Below are 15,881 nucleotides of genomic sequence, written 5' to 3'. Positions count from 1 at the left end.
GTTTCATCAGTTACAGAGAAGGAACTTGCAGTTTGTAGCTTTGTTAAATGATGACAAAATTGTCTAGCTAGTCACAAAATTTGCCTTGACAAATATAGAATAGTAAGACTAGCATGGTTAGAACCAAGTTATTAGAAACCTCTCCCATTTCTTCAATATGGTGGAAAATAGCAAAGCTTCTGGAAGAGTTAAATTTTGGTATTTTAGAAAAATTAATAAATGATCTGATAAGTAAAATTGCATTGGCTTTTGGGGTACCCAGTGATTGCTAGTTAATTAGTCTTTTCAATATTGATTTTTTGTCCTTCTGCTAGTTCAAGCCAGGTTTAGTTACTGGGATACTAAAGATTAGTATTGAAACTTGATGCCTTCCAATGAAGCCAGGAAAGGTAAAATTATTGTGAATTATATTTGGCTTTGGTTAATTTATCTGAAGCATTTCTTCTGTTAGGGACAGGGTCTAAGTAGGAAATCAGCCTTCGGAAGAGAGGAAAGTAGAGGTGGTGAATTTAGACACTATCCTCTTTCCTCATTGATGTTTGATTCTTTGACTTACCCCCCAGGGCCATTGTAAAATGACAGGAAAAACCTTTTCGGTCTGCTTGGTTGTCACCAATAAACAGTTCCAGGAAAGATGGGCAATAGCTTGGTTATTATGGTTGGTGACTGTGGGAATGGTTCAGTAAGTTCTAGAAGATAGAGGTAGGGAGATGAGAGCTTTGTAATGTGCTGTGCCTCAAACTAGAAGCGGTACTGTGGGGCTAAGTTTGGTGACAGTAATAGTCATCCTTATAATAATTTTATGGGTAGTGATTTTTGTTTCGTATATTGTGTTTTTTTTCTCCTGAGGAAGATTCTCTCTGAGTTAACATCTGTTGCCAATCTTCCTCTTTTTGCTTGAGGAAGATTGGCCCTGAGCCAACATCTGTTGCCAATCTTGCTCTTTTTGCTTGAGAAAGATTCACCCTGAGCTAACATCTGCGCCAATCTTCCTCTATTTTGTACGTGGGTTGCCGCCACAGCATGGCCGCTGAGGAGTGGTGTAGGTCCATGCCTGAGAATCAAACCTGGGCCACCGAAGCAGAGTGCACTGAACTTAACCACTAGGCTACAGGGCCAGCCCATATATGTTGTTTTTATATTTATTGTTTTGTTTGATATTTATAACAGTGCTCTGAGGTGGAAAGTATATGCATTAGTATTCCCTTTTTATGGATGAGAAAGCAAAGGCTCAGAGAAATTAAATGGCCTACCATTTAATGGCTAGGTGACACTAATAGATGGGATACCTGGATTTCAAACTCTGTTCTTCTGAGTCTTTAAAATTACATTGAAGAAACCATTCTTGAAACTCTAAGGAGTGCATCATGAATGTGCTAAATTTATCCTTAGGGAATTAGTAGCTATATTTACCGTTAGCTAGGAAGCACTTTGTGTTACTTTGAAATCCTGTTCTGTTTGAAAACAAGTTCATTAATTCCTATTTTGTGTTGATTAAAATTAATAGGTTTGTATGCTGTGGTCACAAAGAACAAGTGCAAAGATTAATTTAGACGTTTTTTCCCTCAGTGCTTTCTACCCGAGGGAACATAAGCAGAGGCCTTGTGTGACCAATTATAGGTGCCACTTTCACACAAATGTGACAGAACACCCAGAGAGAAAACATCCAGCCTCTCTGAGACAGACTCTCCTGAAATCTCAGAGAGGTCAATAAAGAGCCCTGTTAAGAAATGGAATAGCTGGGGAGTAGAGTAGGGCAGACTAGAAAAGTTCAACTTGTTGCTTCTCCAGTTTCTGTGTGTTTCTGAGTGAGCAGTTTAGCCTCTTTGAGCCTCATTTTTCTCCTCTTTGAGATGAGGAGTAGATAGATATTAAACCATATCTCATATGGTTTGTGGCAGGGACTAAGTGAGTGAGATAATGTAAATGAAGCACTTAGTACAGAGCTCAACATATAGCAATTACTTAGTCTTTGGGTTTCCTTGGGCGAATTACGTTAACCTTTCTGAGTTTCAGTTGACTCATCTGTAAAGTAGAGATGACAACGCTTCCTGCCCTGCCTGCTTTTACACTGGACTTGTTTTTGTTGGGATCATTAGTTCTTTTTACAGGACATCCCCAGGAGCATGCTCAGTGAGATTATCAATATAGAGAAACTTTACTGTTCACTCTGCTTTGTTTTTCATTCCCCAAAGTATACTAAACAAAGTTTGCAAGAGCAGTTTCCAGATACATTCACAGATGCATTCAAAGTTCACATTAAAACTACCCTTGATACTTACTTACTTATAAGCTGGACTTTTAATAATAGCTATTCCAGCCTTTCACCAAAAGCTTTATAAGTCCTTAATTCTGCATTATTTATTAGTATTGAGAATAGGATGAAAAAAATGCTATCCTAAGTCCATTAATTCAACAAGTGGAGCATATGCGATACAGTGCTGCCAAAGCATGTCTTTTGGGAAAACAGGGTCTACGTCCAAGATTGTTAGTTGTAGTAAAGTGGAAATAGCTGGATGTAGAGTTAAGGGAGTCTTTAAAAAAACAATTTGTTAAAACAGATTTTTTCAGACTTTGGTGTACATCAGATTGACCTGGAGACTGCTAAGCCCCACTTCCCAGTTTCTGATTCAGTAGTTCTAGGGTGGAGCCTGAGAATTTGCATTTTTAATACATTCCCAGGTGGTGCTGATGCTGCTGTCCAGAGACCATATTATTTAATAATTTTTTTTTTTTAATTTTATTTATTTATTTTTTCCCCCAAAGCCCCAGCAGATAGTTGTAGGTCATAGCTGCACATCCTTCCAGTTGCTGTATGTGGGACGCGGCCTCAGCATGGCCGGAGAAGCGGTGCGTTGGTGTGCCCCTGGGATCCGAACCCGGGCCGCCAGCAGCGGAGCACACGCACTTAACCGCTAAGCCATGGGGCCGGCCCCAGAGACCGTATTAAATCATGGTATTAAACCAACCCAGCATACTGGTAAAAATCTAAAAGAAGGACAGCTTCAGGTGTGGGTGAGATTGTGGGGAACAGGAACACTCAGGTACTGCTGACGGGAGTGTAATTTGGTATTAACACTTTAGAGAACAAGCTGGTAATACCAAATAAAGTTAAAAATCACCATGGATGGATCTAAAAAAATGTAGAATGTAAAAAGCAAGTTGTAGAATGGTAAGTACAATATGATGTCATTTATATCTAGTCTTAAAAAGCATACATAATTCACTGTACTATTTATGGGTACATACGTAAAAATGGAAAGTAGATTGGAAGGCTTCCTATGAAGTATGTGACAGTGCCAAGAACCCTCAAAACCACAAGGAACCACGTCTGAACTGAGAATATTGTGCTTCTAATCAAGGAGCATGATTGATTGTTGTATTCCTGAAACTCCACAGAAAGAAAAAATAAATTGATTCCTCTTGACAAAATGCCTTCAAACTGAGTATCTGTTGTGGGAAGTCATGTTTCTTAAGCATGTATTCTTTTCAAATTTTAAGAGCTGCTCCCTCATTCGAATGTCATGGTGATTTGGTGAATATCTGTCTTTACTTTATCTGCCCAAGACAAAGGGTGGTGCCGAGAAAGGGGCCTACTCCTATGAAACCCTGACTCCTACCTCAGGATTCACCTTTTCCTTACCGGGAGAAGGCACAGATATCCCATTCTGTCCCCTAGTTTGGTAAGTGGACATGACTCTTCACTTATACGAATACTAATACTTTGTCCTGACTGAAGAGGGCTGTTTCCTTTTAAGGAAAAGCCAGTTATGGAGCCATATAGCCTGGTTCAAATCCCATTTCTGTCACTCATTAGCTGTGGAATTTTGACAAATTGCTTAACCTTTCTAAGCTTAATTCTTGATTCATAAAGCCTCTGTTGTGGTCTTTTGGCAAAGTTTTTTTTTTTTCTCATGCAGCTTTACAGAGATATAATTCACACACCATACTAATTTATCCATGTAAAATGTACATGCAGAAATCTTTTACCAGTTTAAACTTGATGTCTCAGTTGGTTTGTATTCATCTACACGTATATTTTATCCTAAATAAGGTAGGTCTCTTTTTTTCTTTAGAAATAATTATTTTGTCCTTTTTTCTTTATAAAATGCTCTCATGTGATAGTTTCTAGTACTGTTCAAGTGTAACCAACATATGCCTTATTTTACAGCTTATTCTTCTCTTTGGAGGAATCCCTTATCTCTGGAGACTTTCTGGACAGTTCTGTGGCTATGCTGGCTTTGGACCAGAATATGAGGTATGTGATTGATTAGCATGTGTTTGTCAGAGTCTTTCTTTTTGCTTGGCTAGCTTTGTACTAAAGTTAATTTTTTGGTTCCTACCATTATTAGGCTTGCTTCTCTGTCTATACAGTCCTTGTCCACCTATGCTGTGTTAGGATAATGCTAGTTACTGTGGCAAACCCCAGAATTTCAATGGCTTATCACAACAGTTTATTATTCAATCACATAATGACCCAGAGTGAGTATTTTTTTGGTCAGCAGGTGACATTCTTCTATGTGGTAAGCCAGGGACCTAGTCTCTTTTCGTCTTATGGTTCTGCCTTCCCCTGAGTACCCCATAGTTCTCTGCATCCAACAGTCAGATGGATTGAGAGGATGGAGAAAGTACACGCTTTTCTTAACTCTCTTAGCTCCAAAGTGATACCTTTCCTTTGCGTTCACACTTCGTTGGTAAACCAGTCATTTAGTCTCAGATGCAAGGGGTGTGGGAACTGTAGTCTCTGTTTAGGCAGCTGCTTCTCGGGAATAATTTGGTGCAATGAAAGGGGAAGCATGGATTTTGTTGAACCCATGCTAAGTAGGTACTCTGTGCCACACACACTTAGCAGACACTTCAAGTGTCTGCTTTGGTGAAGACAGCGAGTGTATCTCCTAGAATCTCCAGTGAGCTGCTTGAGTTGACTACCCACTCTTCCAGAAACTCCAGTTACTAGGCAGAGCCTTAAACCTGAGACTCCCACCTGTAATGGATGCTGGGACACTACTTCTTGACTTTTCCTTGAAAATTGTCAAGTCTGTTCTCTCTTTCCTGACTCTATTTGAAATGATGGATCTCTTGTACACTTATAGATACCTTGGGCTTTAATTCAGCGCATCCTGAGTCCCTTTTCTGTTTACCTTTTTCTAAAGCAGTCAGACTCTTTTAAGACCTCTTCTTCCTGTGATATCTCTGTATTGTCACAGACAGACTCCTGCTTCTTACCTGCCATATGTGGTATTGCAGTTTACTTACATATTCTCTGCATTGTTTCAGAAATGATTTCAGGTGGTTTCATATGAACATCAGGAGTGACTCCTTATTCAGTTCTCAACTTAAAGATCACTTTCTCAGAGAGGACTTCCCTGATCACTCCATCTGAAATAGCATCCCTCTTTAGTGAAGCACATCACCTTGTTTTATTTTTTTACAGTCATGTGTTGCTTAACGACAACGATATGTTCTGAGAAACGTGTTGTTAGGTGATTTCATGGTTGTGTGAACATCACCGAGTGTACTTACACAAACCTAGATGGTCTAGCCTACTGTACACCTAGGCCGCATGGTGCTAATCTTATAGGAGCAACGTCCTATACACAGTCCATTGTTGACCAGCATGTCGTCAAGCAAGCTGCACAAGACTGTGAAGGCACCTACCACTACTTGCAGTTATCTTGTTTGTTTATTTGTTTACTTTTTATCTATCTCCTTGACAAGAATTTTAAGCTCTAAGGGGAAAGAGAGCTTATACATTTTCTTCCCTGCTGTGTCACCAGTGCTTAGAACAATGCTAGTCACAGAATTGGTACTCTGTAAATATGTGTTGAATGAGTGACCACAATCTACATACATATGCATTTAAAAAATATTCCTTACGTTAATGGGACATATTTTATGTAATGTTGTGAGACATTATTTAACAATGTTTTAGAGATCTCTTCCTGTCCACTTATATAGATCTTTGCTTTCTTTAATGGCTGCGTGGCCAGTCCTTGCTTTGCACAGTTCTGGTATACACGAATTTCAGTTGCCACAGTTTAGTTAAATAATACCAGTCCCTCAACAGCACAGTTCAAATTTCAGTTACCACAATATGTTGTGTGAGTAATTGTATGAAGTACAAACTTCCCTGCTAGCTCTTCAGTCCATGAATCACTGTGCGGATAACAGATGCTCTTAGTGATCAGTGACCAATCACGTCACTTTTTTCAAGTCTATCAGTAATTGGCCACTGCGCATCTGTTACTCAGTTATTTGAAGTGTGCAGTTGTGTTGCCTCCTGTCTCCCAGCTATAAATCCACATGACGTTCTACAAAAATGGATAACTGAAATAGGGAATTGGCCAACAAAGATGAAAGTGTACCAAAGAAATGAAAAATATTAACACTGGAAGTGAAATTCAAATCTAGCATATATGGACTTATAGAAGAAATAGCTGACCATGGGAATGCTGATGCTGCTGCCATTAGAGAGATTCTAGATATGCAGCCAGAGGAACTTAGCAATGCGACCTTATTGATGTATTGAGGAAAGTGGTTGTGAGAAAAACGATGAAGATGTCCCAGAGGTAGCATTACTGGCAAAAACTCTCACATTAAAGGATCTCTTGAAGATATTTCATGACATTGAAAGCTCAAAGGGGTAAAATGTTAGAAGCTGATCTAACCTTTGAAAGGAGTAAGGCAGTTCACCAAGGCAGAGAAAAGATACCCTCTCCACAAAGTAAGTTACACAATGAGAAGACAAGCATTGTTCAGACTACTCCTGTTTTTTCCAAGGAAATAAAACACTAATTCTCGATTTTTCTTCCTTTTTTTTTTGATGAGGAAGATTAACCCTGAGCTAACATCTGTGCCCATCTTCCTCTACTTTATATATGGGCCGCCCGCCACAGCATGGCTTGACAAGTGGTGCATAGGTCCCCGCCTGGGACCCAAACCTGTGAACTCCAGGCCACCAAAGCAGAGTGCGTGAACTTAACCACTATGCCACTGGGTCGGCCCCTCAATTTTTCTAATGTTTTAAATTATAGTATACTAAATAAATATTAGTTTTATTATTTATCCATATCCCTATATATTTAGACCTGACAGTAAGAGGGTCTTTAGTTTATTAACGAAAATTTTCAAAGATCACAATCACAATTTTTTATATTGATTCTTAAGCTCACTCTACACAGTTTGAGTTTGCACAGTCGTTTTTATGGTCATGCACTACTGTGTAAAGCGAGGACTGCCTGTATTCATTGTAAGCATTTATCATTTATTTAATTACTCGTTTATTGGTAGATTGGTTCCAAATTTTCCTTATTACCAATAATGCTATAGTGCACATCTTTCACCTAAATCTTTATGCATATGTATAAATATTTATGGAATTAACTGGATCAAAGGCTATGTGTAGTTAAAATTTTGATAGACACTGCCAAATTCCCTCCTAAAACAGCTTTTTTGGTTTATGTTCTTTCATAGCGTGTGAAACACTAGAATACCCTTTCCCTGGATCCTCACTAATATTTGTTGTATACATGATACATGATACATTTTATTTTTGCCAGTGTGATGGGGAAAAAATGTTATTGTGGTGTTATTTCATATAACTTGTTATTGAATGGAAAAGTCAGATTATAAAGCAACATACATAAATAAAAGTGTGTGTGAATATCCATACAGATTTTTTATGTGACTAATGTCCTGCGGATAAACCAATGTAGATTGGTTCAGTTTTTCTTAATTGCATATAATGGTGCCCATCCTTGTACATATATCTTTGTGCAAAAATTTCACATCTCTAAAAAGTCTGAAATAGTATATACCAAAATGCCAAAGTGGTTTTCTCTGGAGAGAATTTTGGCAATTTTTATTTCCTTATTTTTGATTATCTCTTAAGAAAATTCAGCAAGAGCACGTACTTCTCTTATAACTAAAACCAATTTCTACGTTTAAAAAAGAAGAAGAAGAAGAAAAATAGGCGAACCTCAGCTTATCCTAGGCATAGGCAGTGTCTTTTGGAGGACTTTCTGCTTTTCAAACTACCAACAGGGGGTACAATCAGTGTCCTTATTTTTCGACAGTGAGATGTGGCTCAGCCCTTCTCCACAAGTAATGGACCTAATGACTCAGAATGCTCCAGAGCTCTGTTGCCACATCATGAACATGAGATAGAATGAGTAGGTTCATCTTAGACAAGGGATAAATCGTGCCATTCAAGATGTGTTGGTCTGGATCACTTGGCCTTAATGTCTTAGGACTTTATTATGTTCTGTGTCCTGGAGCCTTGACCTGTTTCCCAATAGGGCTAGAGCTTTTTGGGTTGTACATTTTTGTTTGTCCATCGCCATAGATATGTCTCCCTTCACCCCTTGTGCCCACCCGCCACCCCCATTGCCCCTGGTAACCACAATACAGTTTTCTCTGTCCATGTGTTGGTTTATATTCCACATATGAGTGAGATCATACAGTGTTTGTCTTTCTCTTTCTGGCTTACTTCACTTAACATAATACCCTCCAGGCCCGTCCATGTTGTTGCAAATGGGACGATTTTGTCTTTTTTTAATGGCTGAGTAGTATTCCATTGTATATATATACCACATTTTCTTGATCCAGTTGTCAGTCGAGGGACACTTAGGTTGCTTCCACTTCTTGGCTGTAGTGAATAATGCTGCAATGAACATAGGGGTGCATAAGCCTCTTTGGATTGTTGATTCTCCCAGTAGTGGGACAGCTGGACGATAGGGCATCTCAAAAAATTAGAGGACGCATAGGGCATCCTCAAAAAATTAGAGGAGTCTCCATACCGTTTTCCATAGAGGCTGCACCAGTTTGCATTCCTACCAGCTGTGTATGAGGGTTCCTGTTTCTCTACATCCTCTCCAACATTTGTTGTTTTTTGTCTTGGTGATTATAGCCATTCTAACGGGCGTGAGGTGATATCTTAGTGTTGTTTTGATTTGCTTTTCCCTGATGATTAGTGATGTTGAACATCTTTTCATGTGCCTATTGGCCATCTGTATATCTCCTTTGGAGAAGTGTCTGTTCATTTCCTCTGCCCATTTTTTGATGGGGTTGTTTGTTTTTTTGTTGTTCAGTTGTGTGAGTTCTTTATATATTATGGAGATCAACCCCTTGTCAGATGTATGTTTTGCAAATATTCTCTCCCAGCTGGTTGGTTGTCTGTTCATCTTGATTCTGGTTTTGTTTGTCTTGTAGAAGCTCTTTAATCTGATAAAGTCCCACTTGTTTATTTTTTCTTTAGTTTCCCTAGTCTGGATAGGCATGTCATCGGAAAAGATTCCTTTATGACCAATGTCAAATAGTGTGTTGCCTATATTTTCTTTTATGAGTTTTATAGTTTCAGGTCTCACCTTCAGGTCTTTGATCCATTTTGAGTTAATTTTTGTGAATGGCGATAGCAGATGGTCCACTTTCATTCTTTTGCATGTGGCTGTTCAGTTTTCCCAACACAATTTATTGAAGAGACTTTCCTTTCTCCATTGTATGTTCTTAGCTCCTTTGTCAAAAATTAGCTGTCCGTATATGTGTGGTTTTATTTCTGGGCTTTCAATTCTGTTCCATTGATCTGTGTGTCTGTTTTTGTACCAGTACCATGCTGTTTTGATTACTATTGCTTTGTAGTATGTTTTGAAGTCAGGGATTGTGATGCCTCCTGCTTTGTTCTTTTTTCTTAGGATTGCTTTAGCTATTCGAGGTCTTTTGTTGCCCCATATGAATTTTAGTATTCTTTCTTCTATTTCCATGAAGAATGTCATGGGGATTCAGATTGGGATTGCATTGAATCTGTAGATTGCTTTAGGTAATAGGGACATTTTAACTATGTTTATTCTTCCAATCCATGTGCATGGGATGTCTTTCCATTTCTTTATGTCATCATCGATTTCTTTCAATAATGTCTTGTAGTTTTCATTCTATAGGTCTTTCACCTCCTTGGTAAGATTTATTCCTAGATATTTTATTCTTTTTGATGCAATTGTACATGGTATTATCTTTTTGAGCTCTCTTTCTGTTAGTTCGTTATTAGCATACAGAAATGCAACTGATTTTTGTAGATTGATTTTGTACCCTGCGACTTTGCTGTGGTTGTTGATTGTTTCTAATAGTTTTCCTACAGATTCTTTAGGGTTTTCTATATATACAATCATGTCATCTGCAAATAGTGAGAGTTTCACTTCTTCGTTGCCTATTTGGATTCCTTTTATTCCTTTTTCTTGCCTAATTGCTCTGGCCAAAACCTCCAGTACTATGTTGAACAGGAGTCCTGGAATCTGTTTTAGAAAAACTTTTCCATTTCCTGTTTGGGAACAAGTGCTAGAATAAACCATCCTGCATGTTATAGCCAGACAGATCTCCTTCCTCACTCTTCCTCTCTCCCTTCTTCCTATGTTTAGAAACTTATGCTGGTTGCATCTTTGCTACCAAGTGAAATATGCTTTGGTGGTAGGTGGTATACTCACATTTACCTTAAAAGAATCCAGTTTTACACTGAGGGGAAAGAGGGAGAGTGCCAGTGTGGTGAGAGGGAGAGAGAAAATGTTCTGTCTGCCTCATTGCCCTTCCACCTCCCCGAAACTCCCTTCATACTAATTAGCCCTTGTCCTCCACTGTCCTAGGAAAAAGTTTGTGAAGAGAAGTGAGGCAGTTCTTGGCTTTTGATCTCCCAAGACTCATTGTGAAGGCAATTAAAGTAGTTCTTGAGGGTAACTTTCTCTATTGGATTTTGGCTTTTTGTGAAAACTTGGGCACACTGTGCCCCACCTGCCCTTACCCATCTTTTTGGTGCTCTATTATAAGTTTCTCTGCCTGGTCCCAGCCAGGCCTGTCATCTTGTCATCTTCCATTTACAGGGTGCCTTTCTCTCTCTCCATGCTTTTGCAAATTGCATAGAATTCCTCCTCTTTTCCTCTTCTCTCCTGTCCCACTAATTTATCTCTTTCTTTACAGTGGGATCCCAAGTCTCATCAGCCTTGTAAGCCTTCCTTGAATTCACTACCATATGTAGCTGTCTCTAATTTTTTAGTTCTTTTAACCATTTTGTGTCTATGACTTCAGGTAATTTTCATATAATGCCTGTGTAATAAAAGAGTTGTTTGATTGCCTCCTTCTCTCGAAAGTAAACTTTGAGGGTAGAGATGATGTTTCAGACCTTGTATTACCCATAGAATCAAGCACATTGCTTGAGATAATAATAAGTACTCAGCAAATATTCGTAGATTTGTTCACTAATAATTCATTTGAAGAATGAATTAATATTATACCATAAAAACAGCCATTTTTTTCCTTCTTGTGTTTAGGTCACTCAGTCCTTGGTGTTTCTGCTGTTGGCTACACTTTTCAGTGCATTGACTGGTTTGCCATGGAGTCTTTATAATACTTTTGTGATAGAGGAAAAACATGGTTTCAATCAACAGGTAAAATAGAGAATGGAAATGTTTTCTTTTAAATATGAAGACCTTTTGTGCTTTTGTCCTCTGCTGGTAATAATTGAAACATAATTTGCTATTTTAGCACATGATTTAATTGAGGAAAAAGGAACTACAGATATGTAAAGATCGTAGTTTAAAGTCTTGCCATAAACTCTAATAGCACGAATGTCTAGTTTTTTTCAGCTAATAACATTTAAGTGAATTTATTTTAAACTGTAAAAGGCAAGACATTTACTTAATTGTCTTAGGCTACCTAGTGTCATATAATTTAGTCTCACTGCCTTTTAATTTTTAAACTTGCTATAATAATGTATCCTTTTATTCACTTACTAGTCATTTTAAAAGCAGTTTCTCAGTTTCTTGTGATGATCTTTTCTTTTTTCAGACTTTGGGGTTCTTCATGAAAGATGCAATCAAGAAATTTGTTGTGACTCAGTGTATCTTATTGCCTGTGTCTTCGCTTCTACTTTACATTATTAAAATTGGAGGTGACTATTTTTTTATTTATGCCTGGCTGTTCACATTAGTTGTTTCTCTGGTGAGTAAAATCTTTGTTGCGTTTTCTTTTACAAAAATTCCTTGGTGAGAGAACTGTGATTTAATCTTCATTAGCATGTAAACAGTTCTTAAGAAGCAGATGAGGGGCCTGCCTGGTGGCACAAGCAGTTAAGTGCATGAGCTCCACTTTGGAGGCCTGGGGTTTGCAGCTTCGGATCCTGGGTGCGCACTGATGCACCACTTGTCAAGCCGTGCTGTGGCGGTGTCCCATATAAAGTAGAGGAAGATGGGCATGGATGTTAGCCCAGGGCCAATCTTCCTCAGTGATAAAGAGGAGGATTGGCAAAGGATGTTAGCTCAGGGCTGATCTTCCTCACAAAAATAAATGAATGAATGAATGAATGAATGGGCGAATTGTATGGTATGTGAATTATATCTCAATAAAGCTGTTTTTTAAAAAAAAAAGTAGATGAAAGATAAATAGGTGGTCATATAAATTCCACTCTTGGTTTCTGCTTTTGGGTATCGAAATAGGAGAGTTGACTCTGACCATAGATTTTCTTCTCCTTATGCTGACTCTTACAGATCCTAGAAGTTAGTTGTTAGTTACTTTTTTTTTTTTTTTTTGGTGAGGAAGATCAGCCCTGAGCTAACATCCGAAGCCAATCCTCCTCTTTTTTTTTTTCTGTTGAATAAGATTGGCCCTAGGCTAACATCCGTGCCCATCTTCCTCTACTTTATATGGGACGCCGCCACAGCATGGTTTGACAAGCGGTGCAGCGGTGCGCACCAGGAATCCTAACCCGGGAACCCCAGCCGCTGAAGCGGAGTGCGCGCACTTAACCGCTTGCGCCACCGGGCTGGCCCCTGTTAGTTACTTTTAATGATCCAGTTGTCAGGCAGTTTTGGGCTGTGCATTTGTGAGTTGCCACCAGAATGGATGACTAAGTTTGATAATTTAATGACTCTGGACTGAGCTCCAATGCCTAAAAATCATGGATGTTTTGAAGAGAGAGTAGATTTAAGAGGGACGAGAAAAAGAAAGCATGAACGTATCTGGTTTTCTTCTGCCCTCCTTCTCCTGCCTTTCCCCTCCTCCTCTCTCCCTTCCTCCCTTCTCCTCTCTTTACACCTCTTCTCTGTTCCCTTCTCCTCCCTCCTTCCTTCCCTTCTCCCTCCTCTCCCCCACTGCCACCTCTCTTCCTTGTCCCTCTCTTTTCCTCTCACTCCCTCCACCCGTTTTCCCTCCATAGCATCTTCTTTTCCTCTTCTCTTGCCTGTGTTCTTAACTGCTTTACAACGCGCACATCTACAACACAATCAAAATGGTCTGTTCACGGCTTCCAGAAAATATCGTCTATCAGCTTTTCAACTCCACTGAGGATGAGGTTTATTGTAGTCTGAATTACTGTGATGCTCATTGCTTCTCTTCCCACTGGTTGGATCAAGATCAGAAAATTGGCGCGAGTTGGATTCACACATATCTGTTGTATGGCAAATTGAAGTGAAAGGAAAGAGAGCAGAGGAAATGCTCCACAAATGCTTAAGGAAGTACTGTTTCAACCAAAGTGTACAGTTGCAAACTGCAGATAATTAATTTTAGCAGACTAACCAAATAACAGACAGCACACAGTCAAGCTCCAGTAATTCTTTTTTAGCAAAGACTTCAGGTCTGTTTTGATTACACTGAAAGGCAGAGTTCCAAGTGATGACAGGCTTATGAAGTGTCAGAAATCCCCAAGAGAGTTTTGAATGGACCATTTGACTTTTCAGTTATTACCACCTAGAGACTACTTGTTTTGATTTAATTCATCAAATACATATTGAGCACTTACTATCTGGTACTATTTGGGGCTAGGAATAGTAGAGCAAATAAGATAAGGTCCCTGTTCTCAAGGATGGGGTTACATAATTGTTTTACTATAACTGAATCTGTGTGAGCAGTAGTTTTTCTTTAAGACCGTATTCATAGGTTGTTCTGACATTTACTTTTCAGGTGCTTGTCACAATCTATGCTGATTATATTGCCCCTTTATTTGACAAATTCACACCTCTGCCTGAGGGAAAGCTTAAGCAAGAAATTGAAGTAATGGCGAAGAGTATTGACTTTCCTTTGACTAAGGTGTATGTTGTTGAAGGTAAGGCTTCCTGGGGGTAAGAAGTCTTCGTTAGAATGGTTTCTTTTATTTTAGTACTTTATTCTTAAAACTTTAATAAAAGAATGAATCAGTTTTTTTTTTTAATAATTTGTTATATAAAGGTTAGGATTTTACACTTTGGCTTTTTAAGATTTATGGGAATTGATAACATAATCCAGGGGTAGAAACTGGTGGCCTGATGCCATTCTGCTCTTACCTGTAGGTATGTTTGGTTGGCTTTACAGTATTGTTTTTAATTTTGGGCCAAGGCCTTTATCGCTCCTTGTTATATCATGTATATTAGACTGGTTTATTCACTTCTGTTACCTTCCCGGCTCCTTTAGGTAGTTGAGGTGGACTCTTGCATAGTCAAATTCCATTTAGCAGTAGTTTGGGGTCTCATAAACAAAACCAACGTTATTGGCTTTATCTCCTCCAACAAAACTCTGGTGTTCTGGAGGACTCGGATTTCACCTGCAGATTACCAAAAACTGTAGTACCATTGGGTACTTCAGATTAGTTATACTCTGCTTTTTTCATGATTGCTTTTGAGAGTGAAGCTGTCTGTTAGCTTACATCAGACTACTAAAGTCTCAGGGAAGCCTACAAAGATGTAGAGTGAAACTTGTGTGATGCCGTGACTTTCAGAACCTGTAAATTAAAATCCATGTAAATGAGTGAGACTGGTTCTGCCTCTGCCACTTACCAGCTGTGGGATCTTAGACAAACCACCTCACCCCTGGGTTTCAGTTTTGCTTCCTCTAAACTGCAGTTTGGCAAATGTTTTCTGTAAAGGGCTAGTTAGTAAATATTTTAGGCTTTGCAGGCCACGTGATCTCTGTCACAGCTCTTCTGTAACTCTGCCATTATTGTACAAAAGCAGTCATAGAGAATACATAAACAAATGAGCATGGCTGTGTTCTAATAAAACTTTATTTATAAAAATAAGTGGCAGATTGGATTTGGCCTGCAAGCGATAGTATGCCCCTCCCTCCTCTAAACTGAAAAATCACCAGTGAGAAACAGCTGTACTGGATGAAGGAGTAGAAACTGAGAAGTAATTGCAGGTTCAGGGGAGAACAGAGATGGTCAGAACTGGAAAGAATGAACTAACAGCAACTAGAATAGTTCAGAAATCTCAGACATTTAGTGGCTTCTGAGGTTATACAGCCCAACTAAAGACACAATAGGGACATTTCTATGGGGAAATGGTAGAAGAATAAGCCAATTCATTCTATTTTTTTAGCCTCTGATATCACTACTTTTTTTTTTTTTTTTAAAGATTTTATTTATTTATTTTCCCCCCAAAGCCCCAGTAGATAGTTGTATGTCGTAGTTGCACATCCATTCTAGTTGCTGTATGTGGGACGCGGCCTCAGCATGGCCGGAGAAGCGGTGTGTCGGTGCTCGCCCGGGATCCGAACCCGGGCCGCCAGCAGCGGAGCGCGAGCACTTAACCGCTAAGCCACGGGGCCGGCCCATCACTACTTTTTTAGTTAATATTAAACTAGTAGCACACTAATCAGTCCAGTAGAACAATCTCTGAAGGGCTTTTACTGAAGGGGCAACCTAAGTTGCTGATCACTTAAGTTATAATCAGATAACATGAAATGACAGCTAATGATATGCCAATAGAGGTAATCAATAAGATGTGTGATGTATACCATCAGTGCTACATGATTTTCGATGAAATAGGAAAGGCTTTATGGAGGGTTATAACATGAACTGTGGACTTCATGGAAAATCAAGATCTGAGTAGGCGGAGGATAGCATTTCAGAGGTAAGGCTGTGGAGTCAGTAGGCT

At 39.0% G+C, this 15,881-nt stretch overlaps 1 protein-coding gene across 2 annotated transcripts in view; it reads left to right on the top strand.

Moving 5' to 3' along the window:
* The window catches only part of ZMPSTE24 (zinc metallopeptidase STE24), a 47,128-nt gene that overhangs the window by 4,752 nt on the left and 26,495 nt on the right, over positions 1 to 15,881 (top strand). For both annotated transcript variants that reach the window (XM_004426014.3, XM_087446206.1), the window contains exons 3-6: positions 4,172 to 4,258; positions 11,310 to 11,426; positions 11,827 to 11,979; positions 13,936 to 14,077. In XM_004426014.3, the coding sequence (XP_004426071.1) occupies positions 4,172 to 4,258; positions 11,310 to 11,426; positions 11,827 to 11,979; positions 13,936 to 14,077 (499 nt within the window). The remainder of the gene's footprint in view (positions 1 to 4,171; positions 4,259 to 11,309; positions 11,427 to 11,826; positions 11,980 to 13,935; positions 14,078 to 15,881) is intronic.

This window comes from Ceratotherium simum, chromosome 22 (genome assembly GCF_057802395.1).
Source record: "Ceratotherium simum simum isolate JZ-2026a chromosome 22, ASM5780239v1, whole genome shotgun sequence".
In the NCBI taxonomy this organism is placed as follows: domain Eukaryota; kingdom Metazoa; phylum Chordata; class Mammalia; order Perissodactyla; family Rhinocerotidae; genus Ceratotherium; species Ceratotherium simum.
Note: the sequence above shows the minus strand (reverse complement) of the source record. Positions and strands in the feature narration are given on the sequence as shown.